At 31.5% G+C, this 22,034-nt stretch overlaps 2 protein-coding genes across 4 annotated transcripts; both read left to right on the top strand.

The window, feature by feature from the left end:
- The first annotated feature begins 4,530 nt into the window (after positions 1 to 4,530).
- LOC21403775 (protein DETOXIFICATION 16) lies at positions 4,531 to 9,981 on the top strand. 3 transcript variants are annotated; one of them, XR_002902467.1, is made up of 9 exons: positions 4,531 to 4,891; positions 6,460 to 7,004; positions 7,302 to 7,388; positions 7,470 to 7,526; positions 7,760 to 7,998; positions 8,393 to 8,511; positions 8,640 to 8,726; positions 8,805 to 8,945; positions 9,911 to 9,981. XR_002902467.1 is itself a non-coding variant. In XM_024167594.1 (8 exons), the coding sequence occupies exons 1-8, from the start codon at positions 4,589 to 4,591 to the stop codon at positions 8,862 to 8,864; spliced, it is 1,497 nt and encodes a 498-aa protein (XP_024023362.1). In that variant the 5' UTR covers positions 4,531 to 4,588; the 3' UTR covers positions 8,865 to 9,041. The 3 variants fall into 3 exon arrangements, 1 of the variants encoding a protein (XP_024023362.1); XR_002902476.1 differs by having other exon boundaries at positions 8,805 to 8,953; positions 9,911 to 9,979; XM_024167594.1 differs by lacking the exon at positions 9,911 to 9,981 and having other exon boundaries at positions 8,805 to 9,041.
- A 9,875-nt stretch (positions 9,982 to 19,856) lies between these two features.
- On the top strand, positions 19,857 to 21,777 carry LOC21403774. Its single transcript, XM_010089523.2, has 3 exons — positions 19,857 to 19,998; positions 20,128 to 20,499; positions 20,571 to 21,777. Exons 1-3 carry the CDS (start codon positions 19,857 to 19,859, stop codon positions 21,764 to 21,766), a joined length of 1,710 nt encoding a protein of 569 aa, XP_010087825.1. The 3' UTR covers positions 21,767 to 21,777.
- The last annotated feature ends 257 nt before the right edge of the window (positions 21,778 to 22,034 follow it).

Genomic DNA, 22,034 nt, shown 5'->3' with positions numbered 1-22,034 from the left:
TAGCAAAGCTCTGATTGGAAGGAACAGATGGATAAACCCACTGAGTCGGAGAAGAAAAAAAAATGAAAGATAGAAGAAATCAAGAAAGAGACAAGCAATCACGAGGCCTAGAGAAGTAGCACAACCTGTTCATGATAACTTGCAAGGACTACTGATCATAGACTTTAACTATGTCGTGATATATGTGCTACAATCCATGAGCCCCTGAGGCACGATTATGATTGACATGCCGTAAGACATTACTCATATGTAGAATTTGACATTGAATTATTTAGCATCAATCAACAATTTGGCGTGGGTTGTATTGAGCACGTTTGGAACTCGTTTCAAAATGATTTTATATTTTGTATGAAAATAAAAATAAAAACGTTCTTAATCTTAGACATAAATCATTTTTAAAAATACGTTTGACAGTTTTATTAAGAGATTATTTTCAGTGTAAAAAAACCCATTAATGTCTTTCTTTCTCTCTCTCTATGCTCGAGAGAGAAGAAAACGAAAATAAAAAATGAAAAACGACTTAAAATCCTTTTTAATTTCTCTCTCATTTTACACTAAACTAAAAAATTATTTTCATTTTCATTTTTTATTTTTATTGCGCCAAACCTCATTTTAAAAATGTTTTCATTTTGTCTTTCTCAAAAAACATGAAGAACAAAAATGAGATCAATTCCAAACAAAATCATTATAACTTACATGTGGTAATATAATTATCCCTAAACATGTTTTGCAATTTATACTTAATATTATTAATGTATTTATTCCTAAATTTGTCATTTTTTCATGTAGTTACTTGTAGCATGTGTGCAATAAGTTATGAGACGTTTGATAAAGGGATTCATATCATGATTTGAATCATGGTTCATGATTCGTTACAATAATTTTTCTCATAAAAAATACACATAAATTAAAAATAATTTTAATTCATAAATTAAACATTTCCTTAATAGTTTTCTCTTATTGGGACCATGTCATCGATGATCATTTCCTATATTTCGGGCCAAACGGAGATTGAAATAGAGGAATTGGCAGCCGCCAATCAAACTAAGATCCCCTTTTTTTAGATATTGGCTATTATTTGTACCAAACAAGATGCAGTGATATGATTGGATCCGCTTAAAAAGAAAGCACTATCGAACTTTAAAAAATGATTGCGATGTAGTAGTTAGCACGTGGTACTTTAGACTATTTATTTTTATCTTTTACGTATTACTCTCGGAATTTTTATTTTTTGATAGTTTACGTCCTCGACAATAAAGTTGATGAAAGATTTTGAAATTTAATGGAGGTAATTATTTATTTATGGGGTGATAAATTGAAATTTTACCGAAATAATTAATTATTATGTAAAATGTTTTCTTAACTACTATTAAAATCAAGTAAAAGGATAATTTTTGCAAATGTTACTTATGTAAGTTATTCAATTATTACATAATGAGAATGTAATTATCTATATTAAATTTTTGAAATCCTATATTAATTATAGTTTAGGAACCAAAATTAATAGAATAAAAAATTTCAAGAGTAATCTGTTAAATTAAAGATTCATTTATTTCACCAATTTAAATTTATAATTTAAATTTTATTACAATAAAAAATTTTAAAAAATAATCATATTTAATTTTTTTTTAATTTAAGTTTAATTTATAGAACTAACAGTGTTAATAGCCCCAAAAATCAAATAGCAACTGAGGTGGCCGGGTATATTCGTCTTTAACCCCAGTTAAAGTGATCAACTCTGACGTGTCGTCACACAGACCGCGCACACCAAGTGTCAGATGAATAGACAGTCAATAATTGGCAGTACTAAAAGCGTAAGAGTATTTTCTTCCCACATAACTCATGGCAAATTGGCAATATCCGAAAAATCAGACCACCTGTCTGTACACACACACCCACACATATTATACACACACATATTATATATATGTATATATATATATATGACTCATTTATTTTACCGATTTGAGTTTTTAATTTTGAATTTTTACAGTAAAAAATTTTTAAAAAATGTCACATTTAATTTTTTTTGTTACAGTGAAAAACACTCAAAAAATATCACATCTCAACTCAAATTAAAAACTCAAATCCGCAAAGTGAACGAAGCCATAACATTCCAGTTCCATAAATAACATTCCCGTTCCATATTATATATATCTGTGGATAACATTCCCGTTTGTGTATATATACACACACACACACCCACACATATACACACACCCACATTAACGTAGATAAAAAAAAAAAAAAAAAAAAACGAGAAGGAGAAAGACCTGCAAAGCATATGTAATAAATGGACGTTTTGGTTCGTAAATTCAGAATTATAATTCAGAATTATTCTTAATTTACGTATATTTCTTATGAAAAAAAATACTATAACGAATTACGAATCATGACACGAATCTTTACTCTAAACGCACCCAGAGATTTTGTTGAAGACACCAGGACTGTGAAACTCGCAATGAGGTTGTGTCAAATGCGCTCTATGTTAACTTTATTTTCTTTTAATCTCCAATTTGTTATTTTTATTGGCACGTATTCACGTGCGAGATCACCTAAATAGTTTGATAGCTCGTCCCAGGTTCTTCCAAGTTAGTTGCCCTTTTCGTCAAAACCAACTTGAATTCTTTCTCTTTTGTCCCTAATTTTGACAACTCAATGGTTGTCTTTCGTTTTCCATCCGCATCCGAATCAAATCTTTGTCTTTCATTAACTTCAAATCTTTCAACGTCATTTGAAGTGCATTCAACCCCGAAAAAATCACGCTCAGTATTTTGTTCTTGTTCAAAAGCATCACGTCCCGGCATTTTTTAAGAATCTAACACATTTAAATAAAATTAATCATAAGCTAATCAACATTTAACAAAAAACATGTTCAAATAAAACTAAACATATCTAAAAATCAATATTTAAACCAAATAAGTTAAATAACAAAAAAAAATATTTTTAATCAACATAAACTAACCTAATCTAACAATCAACATATATGGATCTATATAAATAAACTTAATCCTAATAAGTTTTCCAAAACTAAACATCTAAGAATCAATTAATAGAACCTAAGGAAAAAAACCATCATCTAATAATCACCTAAAAAAAAAAAAAACCTAAAACCGTCGTCTAATGTCAACCACTTAAAAAATTAATAAATTTGGAAAATATTAAAAAAACTAAACCTAAAACCAGGGAGGGAGGTGGTTGCTGGAGGCGTAAGGCTGGTGGCAGGTCTCGGAGGCAAAAGGTGACGACATGTCTCAGAGGCAGAAGGCGACGGCGGGCTTGGAGATGGAAGGCGGTGTGTCTTTGGGCATCGAGACGGTTCACAAAAGAGAGAGAGAGAGGCAGTGTTCGCGAGAGAAAGAGAGAGAGAAAGAGAGAGGGGTACGAGAGGAATGGTTGGACGGCGACAGAGGTTGTGAGAGAAAAAGAGATTGTGGTTTTGAAAGAGTGCTTTAGACAAAGAGAGCGACATTACTAAATTTGAAGTATGCGCACACGTTAGATGACGGTTTTTAGAAACCGTCATCTATTCTCCTACGTCGGACTTTGATTTCCATGCTGTGTTTTTAATAAAAAAAATAGGCGATGGTATCATCTAAAGCCATCGTCTAAAATGAGTCGCTAAATCATCTATTTTTTGTAGTGCGCATGTGGTATTTTAGACGGTGTATTTTTATCTTTTACGTAAGTTTTTTTTTTTTTTTTTGATAGTTTACATCCTCGACAACAATGTTAATGAAAGATTTTGAAATTTAATGGAGGTAATCATTTATTTATCGGGTGATAAATTGAAATTTTACTGAAATAATTAAATATTATGCAAAATGATTTCTTTACTACTATTAAAATAGAGTAAACAGATAATTTTTGCAAATGTTATTTATACAAGTTCTTCAATTATTACATAATGAGAATGTGTATTAAATTTTCGAAATCCTATATTAATTATAGTTTAGGCACCAAACTTAATAGAATAAAAAATTTCAGGACTAATCTGTTAAATTAAAAGTTAAACGACCATATTGTGTCCATGCTCATAATTTAGAACTAACAGTGTTAATAGCCCCAAAAAATCAAATCGCAACTGAAGTGGCTGGGTATATTCGTCTTTCACCTCCGGTTAAAGTGATCAACTATGACGTGACAGATGGCGCACACCAAGTGTCAGATGGAATATACAGTCAATAATATGGCAGCACTAAAAGCTTAATCAATTATTAAAAAAGTTACCTTTAATTTTTTTATTATAATAAAAAATTTTAATATAAAATTACATTTAAATTTAAATTAAAAATTCTAATTAATAAACTAAACAGCTCAGTATTTTCTTACCACTTAACTCATGGCAAATTAATTGGCAATATCCGAAAAATCAGACCATGTGTATACACACATATACACATATACACACACCCACACATATTACATATATACACACACATATTATATATATATATATATAACATTCCCGTTCCACAAACTTTCAGCATATATATATATATATTATATTATACACACACACACCCACATTAACGTAGCAAAAAAAAAAAAAAGATAATCTCTCGTTTTCCTCTTTCTGAAGAGTAAAATGGAGGGAGAGGATCATAAACCAGGAGCTTTAAGCGCTACATCGATTCAAGTTTGTGAAGAAAATGAGCTCAGCATTAATGGAAGTGATGAGGGAGTTCATGAAAAGGGTAGCAAGAGAAAGGAAATTCTTAAAGAAGTGAAGAAGCAGTTTTGGCTGGCAGGACCTATGATCTTTGCTGGTTTATTTCTGTATTTCGTTCAGATGGTATCGGTAATGTTTGTTGGTCATCTCGGTAAATTATATCTCTCTGGTGCTGCCATGGCCACTTCCATGGCAACAGTCGTCGGTTTCAGCTTGTTGGTGAGTTGGAAATCCCTCTCTCTGATCATGTAATATTGATCTCTAAAAAAAAAAAAAAAGGAATGTTTATGTTAAAATTAAAATCTCTTTATTTTTCTATACATGCTCAACAAAAATAGACAAATTCACCATATAGAAAAGAGTCCAATTTAGAAATTATTTCTTTGTTTTAGTTGTATTGTAGCCATGGATTTTCATAGTTTTCTCATACCATCCTTCTTGAATACTTTTTATTTCTCTTCAATTATTCAGACCGATGGCAAGATCATTGGACGCCTTTTGTTTAGGCGTCAGATTTAATTTGCTGAAAATTTTTTTTTTTTTTTGAATTTTGCTGAGTCCTTTTTTGTTGCTGCATGTCTCATTGCTTCCTGTTCACACAATTATTGGAGATAGAAAAGCACATCTTAAAGAAAATTGTACCCCAAAATTTTGAATAATTCTCATTTTACCCCTAAACTTTAAAACTCTCATATTATTCTTTAAATTTTTAGGGCCCGTTTAGTTTGCTAATTCGAATTTTTAATTCGAGTTGAGATGTGATTTTATGTGAGAGTTTTTTACTGTAATAAAAATGTTGATGTCGCTATTTTTGTGAGTTTTTTACTGTAATAAAATTAAAATTCTAAACTCGAATCGGTGAAATGAACGGTGTCATAATTTGTCCCACTTAACACCTTATGTATGTTAGAACTTTTGTAGAAATTAAATGGAAAACGACCGTATGCATCTACCGTATTTCTTAAGAGACATGAGAATCAGATAATAAGAATATGGGTATGGGAAAATGTTTAGAAAGGCCTTTTTTTTAAAAAAAAAAAAAAAAAAAACAGAGAATAAAGGCAAAAAACGTTTGAAAAAATGAAATAAGGGATAAATTGGCTAAGGGATACATAATTGATCACCATCCTTAGGTTTTGTGCTGACCACTTTGGAAATCCGCCAAAATAAGAAATTCAAAGCTTTTAGGCTGAGAAACATCAGTTTAACACCAAAAAATGACAAGCTGCCATATAATTCTAAAAATTACAAAATAAATGGTTGGAATAAACCCTCTAATGACTGTAATCAGCTACAATAAGGCTGTAACTCACACACCCTAATTTTCAGCCACTAACACGCACTAATGGTCACTAAATACTGAAAACAACAACTTCTATTCAACCAACTAAAATATTGGAATTTCCGTTAATTTGACGGTAAAATAGATGGTTAAGTGTAGTCATACTGATGAAGATCAATGTCCAAATCGGTAAATTTCGGCTCTAAGGCCCAACGTCCATTCAGAATTCAATAGGAGGTAATATAAGTTTTTTAAAAATTATAAAAAAAAAAAAAAAAAATTTGAAAGTAGAAAATTTTAGAAGGAATATTAAAAGAAAATCTGTAAGATTTTTTTTTTTTTTTTTTTTTTTTTTTTTTTTTTTTGTGAGGGAAGAGTTCCCCAAACCTAACGTGGCTCGGCCTCTGCTTTGAGTGCAATTCAAGCTAACAATCTTTCTTATTTTCATATGATACAGGCCTCCATTAATTTTTTTATTTTTTTTATTTGTTGCTTGTGTAAGTAGCTGGGATTGGCCGGTGCATTGGAGACCTTATCAGGGCAGTCATATGGGGCAAAGGAATATCATATGATAGGCATACATATGCAGCGAGCCATGTTTGTTCTTTTAATTGTCTGCATACCTCTTGCTGTTGTTTTGGCAAACACAAGACCTATTCTAATTCTCGTTGGTCAAGATGTTGATATAGCGGCAGAAGCCGGTCGATATGCCCGTTTCATGATCCCGAGCATATTCGCCTTCGGTCTTCTTCAATGCCTTGTCAAGTTCTTAACAACACAAAACATTGTTTTCCCAATTGTGGTTTCCTTTGGGATCTCAACTTTGCTGCATGTACTTTGGTGTTGGGTTCTGGTATTCAAATCTGGACTTGGAAGCAGAGGAGCTGCCTTGGCAAACTCCATATCTTATTGGATCAATGTTCTATTGTTAGCTCTTTATGTTAAGTTCTCTTCTTCATGTTCCAAAACTTGGACAGGATTCTCCAGGCAGGCCTTTCGAAACATTCTCACTTTTCTTAGACTTGCCATTCCTTCAGCAGTCATGGTCTGGTAAGTTGTATTTTCTCGGTGTCACCCGCGTAACGGTGTATAAGGAGCAGAATATTTCTCAGGGAACTTATGATTTTACACAATTATGGCTCGTTTAGTTCGTTGATTTGAGTTTTTAATTCGAGTTGAGATGTGACTTTATGTGAGAGTTTTTTACTGTAACAAAAAAGTTAGATGTGACTGTTTCTGAGAGTTTTTTACTGTAACAAAACTCGAATTCTAAACTCAAATTGGTGAAATTAACGCGGCCTTAGTCTTGACGATTCTAATGCTTTCCTTTCACGTGTTATTGATCAGCATGGAAATGTGGTCTTACGAAATAATGGTTTTTCTATGTGGCCGACTTCCTAATCCAGAGTTAGAAACCTCTATGCTTTCCATAATGTAAGTTTTTAAAACGTGATACTGAAGTGATGTACAGTTGAAACTTGAAGTTCTACTCACATTCTCTAAATTCATTTCTAGCTTAAACACTGCTTCAACCGTGTGGATGATCCCTTGTGGACTTGGTTCTGCCGTGAGGTGAGCTAATGATATAAAGAATTATTAATATCTTTCCTTATACAGAGTTTATTTATTTCACATGCCAACTTTATAATTTTGTTACAAGCAATCAAACTCTGAGCATAATTTAAGCATTTTTTGACCTTTTAACTTGAAGTTTGATTTTGTACCATTAATGCTAGAACATGGAAAAACATACTTCAATCCATAACTTGTTATTGGGTTTTTTTTTTTCCCTCTACGGTTAACAGCACGCGTGTCTCGAACGAATTAGGAGCAGGGCATCCAAAAGCAGCTCGTTTAGCGGTTCGCGTTGCAGTGACCATGGCCATTACTCAGGGTGTATTGGTGGGGTTAGTCATTATACTGATACGCAACATCTGGGGATATGCTTATAGCAATGACATAGAAGTGGTTAAATATGTGGCAATTGTGATGCCAATTCTTGCAGGAGCTAACTTCCTAGATGGATTGCAGACTGTTCTTTCAGGTTTTACTACTTTTTCTCGCTTCATAAAACTGACATCATTTTAGATATTTTCTGTTAGGCTCATACTCCGAATGAGAGAAATCAGAAATAAACACTTGTGTTTCTTACTAAACAATTTTTGGAAGCTCAAAGGGAAATTAAATACATTAAAAAACAAGGCATTGGAATTCATTTTGGTGGATGTTGTGGAGTGGACTACATCAATTAATAACACACATATATATATATATATATATATATATATCAGAGGATATAATGTAATATTTAAGATAGAAAGCACAAAATATAGCAACATTATTTTTATTCTTTTTTTTCATCAAATATAACATTAATAAGATTAGCATTTGCATTAAAGATTGTCTCATTACGGCTAAACAGTGAATTTTTATTTCAGGTAATGCTAGAGGCTGTGGGTGGCAAAAGATTGGAGCATATGTAAATCTTGGATCATACTATTTAGTTGGAATTCCGTTGGCTGTCGTATTGGGTTTTGTCTTGCACATGGGCGGAAAGGTTTTCCTCTTCACGCCTCTTCTCATATTACACGCTTACATAAATTTTGACAAGAAGCAAAGAACTAATGTGATTTTTTCTGTGAAATAATAATGTCTATTTTTACTTCTATATATGTTTCTGAATAGGGTCTGTGGTTGGGGATGGCTTGTGCGCTACTTCTGCAAGCTTTATCTTTTCTAACAATCACCTTAAAAACGAACTGGGAGAAACAAGTATTCCCTCTATTATCATTTCCGATCCTTAACCGTTTATTTTCTTCGTCTGACTCTTAACAACTTTTATTTGGTTAGGCCGAAAAGGCTGGAGAGAGAGTCCGTGATTCGATAGTTCCAGCTGATGCGGTTTCATGACGCTTCACTGCGCCGGAAAACGGAGAACCTTCGTCACAAATTGTTACAAGAACACAAGTCAACTTTTATAATCTACAGAAAGTAAGAACGTAAGAAAAAATGTCATTAATATTGTACTTCATCCCGTGAAGAAAGTAAGAACATTACGGGCTTGTTCTTTTACATTTTTAAGTTATGGTGATTTGAGTGATGATTTTGAGTTAATTTTAAGTTATAACTTGAGTTGAAATTGTAGCTTGAGTTTGTGTTTGGATGTGCATATTTGAGTTATGATTTGAATTGATAATCTTTTTGAGTTTGTATTTAGTTGAGTCAAAACTTAAATTTGTATTTATATAGTATTTTAATAAAAACTCAATGGTGATGAAAAATTTTAATATGGTATATGAGTGATTTTATTCATCTTTTCGTTGTGAATGCATAAAAAAAATCATCTCAATCAGAATTAAAACGAAAAAGTTATGACATTTTTAAGAATAAAAAAAATATTGTTCATTAACTTGAGTTCGAGTTTATGAACTCGAGTTAAAGGAAAAACTTGAACTCAAATTTAGGGTTAAACTTGAGTTCAAACTCAAGTTCAAACTCGAGTTTTACAAAAGAACATAAACTTAAATCAAGTTGTAACTCGAGTTCAAATTTTTTCTGAGTTTTGTTCCAAAAGAACAACCCCTACATGTATTAATAATTTCTTAAATGTTCGTTGGCAATAAGAATTCTTTTACAAGTAAGCTTTTGTTTGTAGAAATTCTGTTTACATAAAAGATGTAGTATGTTATTAAACAATAGCATCAGATACAGTAACACATCAAGTTCATCATTAAATATATGACAAAATATAATCTCATGAAATAGAGATATTGATAACTAGCTACCAAAATCTTCTGTAACTGAAGAAACTCATCTTGGAGAAACGATTTCATGGGTGGTTAGAAACATCGATCAAAGATATGGAACTCAGGTCTCCTTAAGAGAAGAAGAATAATATCTCAACCATAGATTTATGATTAGATCATTGAATAAATTATCCATAACATGACTCACAGGTTCCTAACCAAGACAACAAGCAGCGAAACAGGCAGAATCAATGACCTAATTTAATTTCTACAGAAAAGACAAGTAGCAGTGGGGAGGGCTTCATGATATGAACACAGTAGAGGTCGGAATCCACAATTAAATTTATTTAGAGGACAACCGCACCCAGGGAACGATCGCGTCGGTGAGTAAATCAGAGTCGACTCAAGTCGATTTCAGTTGATTAAGTGCAAAGACAGGAACATTACTGAAAAGTAAATGAATAAATGTAAGAATTCTCTAATGATATCTTGCTATCAATAAAGTTTGTTTATTTCATGTACGTATGTATTGTCCTTTTTATATTCATATTTGATAAACATATGATAAGTAAATTAAAAGTCGAAGACTGTCGTTCTAAGTCGTTAGATCATTCATGTACTGTGAAGAACATGTACATGCATGAATCTAAAGATGATAGTCTAAATATATGATCCGCAATCAAAGGAATAAAGTTAGGCGCTTTATTCATGTTAAAATAATTATGTTATCTACTTCCTAACAGAGACGGCTTGTCTTGGTCGTCGGACTCGGACTCTATAAGTAGAGACATTAATATAGTTCCTAGTGGTAGAATCTATGTTGGATGGGACCAAAGCTGAATTATTTTGATTAGTAATTTCGTTTGAATATACAATTCACTCTTGACAAATTATATGTGGCAATCTTAATCCTGAGATGAGTAATAAACCCGTATACTTGACTTGTATCTTTTGATGTACCCGAAAGTGACATTCTGACATTATGTAAAAGTACGCATACCAGTACGTTAGAGATCTGACTCTTGTATGCGTAGATTTATTATTCATAGATAGGGAATCCATAGCTTCGATATAGCATCATAAACATGTCCTAGGTGGTTTTGATATTCAATAAAAAAATTTAAAATTCTACTGTGCAACTCTTATCGTTTTTTCAACAACATCCACTGTAGAGTCTTGGGTTTCTGTAGAGTCTCAGGGTTTCATTATATTTCGTAAAAAGTACAATTACAATAAGAGCAAGAAAGAGAGGAAGAGAGAAGGACGAGATCAAGAGATATAGTCTAGATAGAGAGAGAATGTGAAGAATGAGGTCTGAATGTGATGGATTCATGTCGAATTTGTGATCTTCATCCTTTTAATAGGTAAAGAGCCGTTTCCTTTTTCTTTTGAGTTGACTTTCCTCTTTCTTGTTTTCTTATTTGTTTTGTGGTTACTTTCCTCTTCTTTATTGATTAGATTCGTGCCTTTAATGTAAAATTCGGTTGGATTGAACTTCGTGGCCTCTAAGAAATCTTCTCTCCAGTTTTATCTGTGATGGCCCTCATTGGTCTCCTGTCGCCAAAATCGATCATGCCTCCAATCAATTTCAGTCAACTTTCTACCCCAAATTCTATCCACGTGTACAATTTTGATTGTGGTGCAAATTTCGACCCAAGTATAGACCAAGCAAAAATTTAACTTTGTTTTGTAGTTTTCGTGACGAAGATTTACTCCACCAACAATGAATCGCATCACTATTCGAAGATGAATTTGTTGATTCCATAGTTTCGTATTCTCCAAGCCAATAACCAAATTTAACCTAGTACCGGTCATTTTTATTTTATTGAATTTGTTGATTCCATAGTTTCGTATTCTCCAAGCCAATAACCAAATTTAACCTAGTACCGGTCATTTTTATTTTATACTGGTTGGGCGAGGAAATAATTTTGTAAGTTTGATCCCCGTCAAAACACGTAGACTCTTTATAAGTTGAGTCCATTAATTGGAGTAAGAGAAAAAAAATATTTTAAAAAATCATATTTGAAGAAGAATTTAAGTTATATAGGAGTTTTAAAAAAAATAAATAAGTATGGAGACATTTGAAATGAGTTATTATAATTAAAAGAAAGTGAACAAAATAAAGTATTTTAAAGAAGAAAATTGTAGAAAAAATGTAACGGTAAAAAATTGTTGGGTGGAAAAACTAAAAAAAAAGGTCAATAAGCAAAAGAAAAGAAGAAAAAAAAAGTTAAAAAAAAAAGAGAAAAAAGGATTGAAAAAGAAAAAAAAAATTAAAGTTATATAGGAGGCCACGTATTTTCCTTCTTAGGTGCAATGTCTACTTGGTTGCTTTTATATGCATAAGATGTTTGATTAAATGTATAGATAGTTGTTAAAATAAAAGAACCTTTTGGCAAATTTTTGTTTTCAAAAATATAATAAGATTGGAAAACAGCAAAACATACCTAAAAAATTAAACTGGAAAAAACATGTATAAAATAAAAAATAAAAGAACAAAACATTTTAAGAAATAAAAATAGAAAAAGTAAAAATGAAAAAAAAAAAAACAAGGCGGAGGTGGGGAAAGGCTACCACGTGACAATATGGAAAGTACTTCGTGAGAGCACTATAAAAAAAATATATAAAGATAATATTTGATATAATAAGAATTATACGAAAAATAATTAAATAGAAACACATTTAAAAAAAATATATATTTTTACCATTGATAAAAGAATTAAATAGAAAAATATGGAGAAGAAAATTACTTTCATAGGAGTAAAGTGAGAAAAATTATTTTTAAAAAACTCTTGTAAACAACTAACTATAAAAAGAATTCACAAAACAAAACAAAAAAAGCAAGACATTTAAAAGATATAACGCAAAAAAAAAAAAAAAAGAAGTAAAGAAGGGAAAAAAAGAAAAAAAGAAAAAAAAAGGGGAAAAATGAGGGGCCTCCGTGTGGCAATCTCAGGGAAGAGTACTATTATGAAGAGTCTATAGCTTTTTTTTATGTATTGTTAGATTGTTGATTATCTATTCAGCTTTTGTTTGTAGATTTCGTTATTTGTTACATGATACATGTTGCGTGGAATCTACCGGTGCACGAAATCGTAACAAGTAATAAAGAGTGAGTAGAGTATCGTTCTAACGGAAATTGTGTTTAATTTTAGGCTAAATTCGATAGACTTTAAGATTATTCGAACAAACCGATTAATGAAAAAGAAAAGAAAAAAAAGTAAAAATAACTAAAGTTAAAACTAATAAATTAAATAAGATAACTAAAAGGAAATTAATGAAATAAAATGCTCTAGGAATTTAATTTCACCTAATTATGTTACTAAGTACCCATTACTCGCCTCAATTGCATCGACTAGTTGAATAAAAACCGAAATCTCCTAAGCTCTCCAAAATCCCCTCCCGGTAGTCATTTGGAATAATCTTATTTTAATTAGTAATAAACTATATGCTTATGATATTCAAATTAACCAGGACTCGTTAGGTTCTCAAATTTTATTAATGGCTACATGATCCTAATTGGTATATTCTTATCCCTCTTAAAATTACGTTACTTTCTGATTGGCCTAACACGTAAATCCCCCTTCTGGTAGCGATTCACGGTTTCCTAATCAACTAATTGGCGATCAAACAATTATAAGCATTAAAGCCACATAGAGTAATTATCCAACATAATTAGACAAGCACAACTAATTTGAATCAATGAAAAATCAAAGCAACATAAAGAAGCTAAATTGAAACCCTAGAACAGCAAAAATCAAATCATAATAAAATTAAAAATTAAACAACACCAATAATCAAGCATTTTAAGAGTACACAAAAATAAAGAGAATAAAAGTTGAAAAGAAATCACCAAATGCATACGTCAGTCACGAGCTCCAAAATCTCTTTCCCAAATCTTCATCTCCTCCTCTTTGAAGCTCAAAAAGTGCTCTCTTCAATGGTGTTTACAAAATAAAATTCTAAAACCGAACCTAAAAGTAAAAAGTAAAAAATAAAACTAAAAATAAAATCTTAAAACTTTAAAATAAAAATTCTTTTTTGTTTTCTTTTTCTTCCTCATTTTCTTCTGTCTTTGCTGCTCTGTTCGTGGAAGATGAATGCTGACGGAGGAATATGAAGCTCAGCACAAAAAGGCCTCAAAAAACCCTCGAAATTCACGCCAAATGGAGAGAAATTGAGCAGCTAAGGCAGGGCTCCTGCGCAGTGGATAGGTGGCGAACGGAGACTGGGCAAGGGGAAGATTGGGACGCGTGGCAGCTTGAAATTCGTCCAGGTACACGGGTACACGAAGTTCGATGAGACGCGGAGCAGGCGAGCGAAGGCGCTGGGAGAGGTGGCGACACAGGGACGCATGGCGAGACACGGTTGGGCGAGGTCTGCTGCACTGTTGATAAACCGGTTTATTATTGATTTACCAGCTGTTTATCACTAATAAACCGGTAAATTATTGATTGAAAGTGGTTTATTAATGACTGATATTAGTTAATCAAGATAAACTACCGAGTTAATTAGCAATAAACCAGTACATAGCTGATTAACCATTTTTAAAAACGATATTTTCATGATTTAACTAAAATGCTTAAAAACCAGCCATTTATCTTAAGAAAAAAAAAACCCCGGCAATTTATCTTAAAAAGTGCTTAAAAATGGGCCATATACTTTGAAATCGTTACACACAGATAGATATATATATATATATGTATATAGATAGAAATATAGATTAATAGATGATAGCAGTATGAGAATATAACTGCCTCTTGTGGTTTTTTTGTTCAAGTTAAAATGGCAAATATTGATCATTTCGCTATTGTATTTTTGCTATAATCAGTGGGATTCGAGTGGTAAAAAAGCTGAAGTTTCTTTATTTATTATTTGATCATTACTTGCCGTATATTTCCCCATTTGTGTACAGATTTTATTATTATTATTATTTTTTTTTTTTTTTTGCTAGAAACATTTGTGTACAGATTTATTGTTAAATGTTCTTTATTGCTTCTGTAAAGCAAAGAAGTTTTCATTAAAAAAAAAAAGAACAAAGAACAAAGAGTTGTATTATTTTGCTTCTTTTTTTTATAGACAAATCAGAAAGAAGTGCTTCACTTAAAAATAAACTAATAATTATGAATCATGCTACTTTGTCTTCTTCAACGCATGCCCAGTACTTGCTATGCCAAAAACATAATATGATGCTTTGCCTCTTTTTTACTTCTTTAATTATTTAGGGGCTTTCTCACTTCAAAAGCGACAAATGAAAAAAGTAAGGGTGAGTTCTTAATTTGAATTTTTAATTTAAATTGAGATGTAATTTTATATGATAATTTTTTATTGTAATAAAAAAATTAAATGTGATTATTTTTAAGAGTTTTTTATTATAACAAAATTTAGATTTTAAATTTGAATTGATAAAATAGACGAACCTAAGAAAATTGATAAATTACAACTTATACCTTGGGGACGTTTTGTTAGAAGATTCATACCATGATTTGAATCATAATTCGTTACAGTATTTTCTCTCATAAAAAATACATGTAAATTAAAAATAATTCTAATCTCATGATTCTAATCCATGAACCAAATATTTCCTAAGAATTATGTGATCTACGTCAGTGTATGTTGATTCTAGCTGTTTTCTTTTCCTGTTTATATATTTGCTTCTGATTATTAGGTAACATTTACCAATTTTTCTGCCATCTAATTCGATATATATATATATATATATTTTTTTTTTTTTTTTGACGTGAGATATAATATAATGATCAGTAGTGTATTTCCTGAGTTGTTGAGAATATATAATCAAAATTTTTTTCATATTAATTAGTAAACGAATGTTGATCAGGTAAAAAAAAATAACGGTTCTTGGAGTATCGTTAAATTACTGCAAAAATTCAATGCAAGGAAAAAGTCTATTTCGAAAATGGAATTCTCTACATATCTACATACGTATGGAGAATTATACAACAAATTTAAATAGACAAACTACTCTATTCAAACCGTACACATTGTTTATGTGTTGAAACGAATAATTCACAAGAAATAAAGGAGACAATTTCATATCCGTCTACGCAACCTGCTACCTACCAACGTGCCATATACAAAGTCCTCGTTCGTTTCGCTGATTCGAGTTTAGAATTTGAGTTGAGATGTGATTTTATGTGAGAGCTTTTTACTGTAGTAAAAAAATTAAATGTGACTGTTTGTGAGAGCTTTTTACTGTAGCAAAACTCGAATCAGCGAAACGAACGAGGCAAAAATATATACAAAACTGTATGAGTTTTACTAAGAATATTAATAATTAATAGGACCTTTTGTTATTCAATAGCTTATTTTTATAATAGTGTCATTTGGCCAATTTTAATGACGACGTAGCAGATTGTTGTTAATTAAAAACGTTTGCCGACACTTCATTGGATTTCCAATATTGGTTGAAAGCATAAAAAAGTTGTTATACCACATATACTACAAAATAACAAATTGATCCATTTTAAGATTGAAAAATTGAAAAGCAAAACAAACCGCCAAAACAAAATCAGAGGTAAATCTTACATATATATATATATATATATATGTATATGTATATAGGCCTTTCTACTTTACAGGTGAAGTAAGAGGTTATCATAATCTCGTATAGTTATTAGACTTAGTTTATAATAATTATTTATCGTATTATTATTATCACCTCTTTAGTTTTTCTGCTGTGTTAATAAAATTGTGTTAACAATTCTATTATTTTCGTAACTGACACAATTATTGAGACCAACACGTAATGTTGCATTTATGATCTTTTTGCAATGTTACCATTTGTACGGTCCTAAATATTTCGTAATAATTTTATTGATTTGCCTACTTAATTATTTTTCACGTTATTTTAACCAAATCGCCGTAATACCTACTAGAGAGAATTACTGAACTTACTCTTAAAAGTGCATAAGTCTTGATTTTTATCATTCACTCTTTGATTAATACTCTTTTGACTATATAATATAGTTATTTGATGAAAAGAATATTAATTACGAATAAATGGTAAAAATTTATAATTACGAGTAAATGGTAAAAATTTATACTTATACACTTTAAAAGGGTATTTATGTCCTTTCCTCTACCTACTACTCCTCGTAATGAGCATAATTTTCCATCATTTCATGTTTCTATTATCGTAATCTCGTAAAGTTACTAGACTTATGTTTGAAATAATTCTGTCATATTGTTATATATTATTTATACATGTTATGCTGCGTTATTAATTACTTAAACAAGTCCATTCAATCATATTTAACTTAATCCAACGGTTAAACTGGCTAAGGCAACGTTGCCGAAAGATAAGTGACACCAACCGACATATATTATATTGCAGGGAATATAAATAAGTTAAATAGAATTAAATGTCAAATCTACCGATCAAATTTAATAAGTATAAGATTTTTATTGGATGCTATCAATATTTACTGATTTTTTGTTAACAATACATTACTCATTTTTTAGTTTAAAAAAAAAAATCCTTTTTTACTTTTATAAAAAAAAAAAAAAAAAAAAAAAAAAAAAAACTCATTTTAAATTAAAAATGCTATTTAATAACGATTGTAGTAAATAAGCTACTTTATTAAAATATAAAATTATTATCGGCTCACCTCCTAACAACTTAAGCTTTTGAAATGAATTGGTAAACTAATATGGTATCAGAGCAGGAGATCCTGACAGACATGTTATATGCAAAACAATGCCATTAGTTACAATTTTCGGAAACGAAAATAAAAAGGAGAAAAACCGAGAAACTATACCATGCGTGAATGCTGGATACGTGCTACCTAACATTGACTTAGATTGATATATAAGAAACCATACGCGTATGAAGTCTATAAGATGATCTTGTTAAATTAATTGTTCAAACTATTTTATTATATTGCCTGAACTTTTTCATGCAGTAATTTATATACGTGTGTGAGCGCATAAATATACACAGAAAAGGAAAAACAATCCAAAAGAGAAAATGAAAAAGAAACAAATTGAACTAATTATTCTTTTTATTAATTTCAAAATCTAGGGAATTTTGATTAGGCCCCAGAGTGGTTAGTTTAATTAATGTAATCTTTTTAACAACTCTTATAATTACTATTATTTTCTTGAGCAATCCTACTCTGAAAATAACAGATTACAATATATAAATAAATTCGAGGCACACACGTATTGTTTCTTGGAAGAGACCTAAATTTAAAATATAACCCTTCTACTATTTTCTCATCATGCCTCCCACCAAAACTGAGAGACAAATATTGTTAAAATGTCCCTCTCTTCTCTCTACCATTTTCTTTTCTTTTTTTTTCTTTTTTTTTTTTTATAATCTGATGTTTTCAAAACTCAAAACTCAGACGAGATTTCTGCCGACAAATTATTGCACTTTGAGGTGCAACATTAATCCTGATCTTCCCTATCTCTCTTTGCCTTAATTATTTGTCATTAATGGATTTAATAAAAACGTAATGACGTCTATGTTTTATAATAATGGATTTGATTTGTATATGATCACGTAGAAAAACGCTTGTGATGATCACTAGACGTGTCTCCTAACACACGCTATTAGGGAATAAACAACCACAAGTTGGAAGAGCCATTCAAGCTTGTGTTTTTTCAAAGACGAACGAATAAAGAATCGGGACGTTTGTTTCCTGTATTCGTCATTGATTCTGAATTATGATTCATGATTATTTACAGTATTTTTCTCTCACAAAAAACACACGTAAAATGAGAATGATTCTAAATCATGATTCTGTATCTATGAACCAAACGTCCACAACTTTCTTAGGGTCATTTGTTTGAATTAGATTTGTATATTTCACGTCTAGCATGTTCTTTTTACTTAACAAGTAGGGAAGTGAATATGATATATTCTGTAACATTATTACTAAAATTTTTTTTTTTGTTTGATACATAATAAATCAATTTAAAACTACATGAAATATATGATTGAAGAGAGACATATGAAATTAATTAGAAAAATATTTCTATTTTGTACCGTTGAGCTTAACAATATTAGAGACTTCTAGTCCAATTGCATACTTCTACCTACTACGATATGATCACATTGTCTCAAATCTCAACGGTTAACTTTTTTAAGTTGCAGTAACAAAAGATGTTTCACAAATAACACTGATTTTAATTAATTATTACTTGTATTATTGTCACGTAAAATCATTTTATAGTAATTACTACAAGTCATTATAATTATTTGTGTTAATTACTAACGTGACAAAGAAAAGAAAGGAAGTCAAACCAGAGTTATTTATAAAGATACTTTTAATTATTTACTACCCGTTTACAAAACTTCGTATACGGCTGCAGTACTCGAGAAATTATTCCTGCATCGGTTTCGCTTTCCGATTTTCCCGTGTAGATGTTTGGTTCATAAATTCAGAATTATAATTTAAAATTATTTTTAATTTATATGTATTTTTTATAAAAAAAAATATTATAATGAGTCACGAATTATAATTTAAATCATGACACGAAATCTCATACTAAATACCACGTAAGCAATTCATTATTAAACAATGTAAATAATCATTCTTTTGGCCCTTAGTTAAAACTAAAACTAGGAGTACAAGTTTATGGTAACACACGAAAATGATCACAAAAACATTTCAAAATTTTCTATAGACTCGAAGTTGAGGGATAGCTTTCAAAGCTGGAATCCAAAGCCGGCGACTAATTCTAAATACATGCAAGGAAAATAAATGAATAAATAATCTGATAAAAAAATCATGAAAAATTATGTTTGTCTCCAACAGTCAACAAAAGGATCCTTTTCATCCCAATTTTATTAGTTTAATTTGGAGAATCTACTAGGACCGTAACTAAGTCGTGGGGGGGGGGGGGGGGGGGGCGCACGGGGGGGCAACAATTCATTGAAAAATAATGCACCCCAACTAATTCCTTCCAAATGCCATACAAAATGGCATGCATCCAAATACTTCATTTTTGCTTTAAATCCCCCCACTCAAAAATTAGGATTTGTACTATATGCTATAGAGGCTTTAAATGCTCATATCTTATTGATAAAAAAAAAAAAAAAAAAAAAAAAAAAAGGCTACCACATGCAAAATGGGATTTTAGAATTTTGCATGTTGTGTAGTGCTACATTTAGTAATTGTGAACCAACAAAATGATGTACGATTCTATTCTTGCGAGAAGCTTTAGCAAGCATGAGCAAAAGAGACTAGGATATGGAGCAATTGTTTGCTGCTTGCTTGTAATGTTGCTCTTTTGCACTTTCTTCAAGCCTAATTTGGCTCCTCTACCAACTTGTAAGTCCTTCATGAGCCATTTCTCTGCGTCACATGTTATGGTGCCCCCTTTTTTTTGGGGGTTTTTTTTTTTTTTTTTTAGTTTCCATTTTGAGGTCTTTTTCTAACTCTTTTCATTATTTTCTGCAGTGAATTTGCAGCTCTCAATTGGCACTATCGGTCTCAAAATGCTAGCAGTAAAAGCAGCAAACAGCTCTCAGCAAACCACTAAAAGTGTGCATGAGAATAATTGGCAAAAGTTGATCTCAATGGATGGGCCAAAAAATTTGAGTGATCATTTTCTAGAAGGAAATTCTACTAATTCGCGGCATGATCATTATGATTTGGAGATAATGATCAGCACAAATAATGGATCCAGAAATGAGAGCAATATTGACATTCAAGAAGAGAATATTTCTAATTATATTTCACAGCCTAGAAATGTGATTACTCCTCAAGTAGAAAAGTCTACTACTTCACAGAATAATGCAAAAACTGGTCATCAGGATTCTGAAACACTGAGTAAGTACTCTACAAACTTTTTACATCCCTTCAAAGCTAACAATCTGAATTAAACTCATATTGATTTGCAGTCGAAGAGGTTGTGACAGAGAAAATCCAGCCACCACCCTGCTACAAAGAGGAACCAAGAACAGAGTTCTGCGAGATCAAAACACAAGTCAAGATCGACGGAAAATCCTCCTCAGTGTTTTTCATTTCATCGTCGCAAACCAATCGGCACATGTCAGCAGAAGGCAACAATTCCTCGAGTACCGTAAGACCTTACGCCAGAAAGGAAGATGAAGCCGCAATGAGTCAAGTCAGAAAATGGTCTGTCCTGCTAAAACCAGAAAAGGGTGGCCTAGAAACCCCGAGGTGCGCTCGGTATCACAGCGTCCCAGCTGTCCTGTTTTCGACCGGAGGCTATGTCGGAAACAACTTTCATGAGTTCACTGACGTGGTTATTCCTTTGTACATAACTTCTAGACAGTACAACAGAGAAGTTCAGTTTCTTGTCACTGATAATAGGCCTTATTTCATCACAAAGTTCCGAAAGCTACTAAAAGGACTTTCCAAATATGATGTCATTGACATTGACAAAGAAGAGCAAATCCACTGCTTCCCGAGCGCAACAATCGGTCTAAAACGACACCCAAAAGAGATGAGCATCGACCCGGTAAAGCATTCCTACTCCATGAGAGATTTCAAAGAGTTTCTGAGAGAATCATATTCGTTAAAGCGAGTAAACGCAATCCGAATCGGGGATAAGGGACACAGGAAAAAGCCGCGACTTATGATCTTATCAAGAAGAAGAACAAGAGCCTTCACAAACATAGGAGAAATCAGGAGAATCGCAAGAAGCTTGGGGTACAAGGTACTCGTCGCGGAGGCTGATTCAAACCTCGCGAGGATTTCGGAGATTGTAAATTCTTGTGATGTGTTGATTGGAGTTCATGGTGCTGGGCTTACCAACATTGTTTTCCTTCCTGAAAATGCTGTTTTCATTCAAATTCTTCCCGTGGGTGGGTTTGAATGGCTTGCCAATACCGACTTTGGAGAGCCTTCAAAAGATATGAATCTCAATTACTTGGAGTACAAGGTAAGCAAAGAAGAGAGCACATTGATAAACCAATACCCACTTGATCATGCAGTTTTTACTGATCCTTATTCAATTGGGAAGGACTGGAATGCTTTTAAGTCAATTTTTTTGGAGAAGCAAAATGTTAAGCTTGATGTCAATAGGTTCAAACCCACTTTGGTAAAGGCTCTTCAGCTTTTGCATCACTAGGTAAAATGGTTTTTATTTTATTTTTTCATTTCTTTTAGCTTATAGGTGATACATTTATGCATAAGATTTGGTGTATTTATGTATATACAACCCCTTAATAATTCTCAATGAAATGATGTGAGCCAACCAGGGTGCATTTTCATGATAAATATTTTCAACTTTATGTACTGTAATTTAGTCGACAATATATATATAATATATATATATTGCATTCGTTTTATATATATTTCTGCATTCGTTTGAACAAATACAAACTTCTCTGAGTTCA

Source organism: Morus notabilis, unplaced genomic scaffold, assembly GCF_000414095.1.
Source record: "Morus notabilis unplaced genomic scaffold, ASM41409v2 Scaffold409, whole genome shotgun sequence".
Taxonomy (NCBI): Eukaryota; Viridiplantae; Streptophyta; class Magnoliopsida; order Rosales; family Moraceae; genus Morus; species Morus notabilis.
The sequence above is the reverse complement of the archived record's forward strand: the minus strand, read 5'-3'. Positions and strand labels throughout refer to the sequence as shown.

Excerpts from the sequence above, each read along its gene's own strand:
- LOC21403775 (XM_024167594.1), top strand. The coding sequence starts at position 4,589 with ATGGAGGGAGAGGATCATAAACCAGGAGCTTTAAGCGCTACATCGATT. Across the intron at positions 7,389-7,469 it reads ACCTCTATGCTTTCCATAAT|CTTAAACACTGCTTCAACCG; the intron begins GTAAGTTTTTAA and ends ATTCATTTCTAG. Across the intron at positions 8,512-8,639 it reads TCTTGCACATGGGCGGAAAG|GGTCTGTGGTTGGGGATGGC; the intron begins GTTTTCCTCTTC and ends GTTTCTGAATAG.
- LOC21403774 (XM_010089523.2), top strand. The coding sequence starts at position 19,857 with ATGATGTACGATTCTATTCTTGCGAGAAGCTTTAGCAAGCATGAGCAA. Across the intron at positions 19,999-20,127 it reads TTTGGCTCCTCTACCAACTT|TGAATTTGCAGCTCTCAATT; the intron begins GTAAGTCCTTCA and ends TATTTTCTGCAG. Across the intron at positions 20,500-20,570 it reads TCAGGATTCTGAAACACTGA|TCGAAGAGGTTGTGACAGAG; the intron begins GTAAGTACTCTA and ends ATTGATTTGCAG.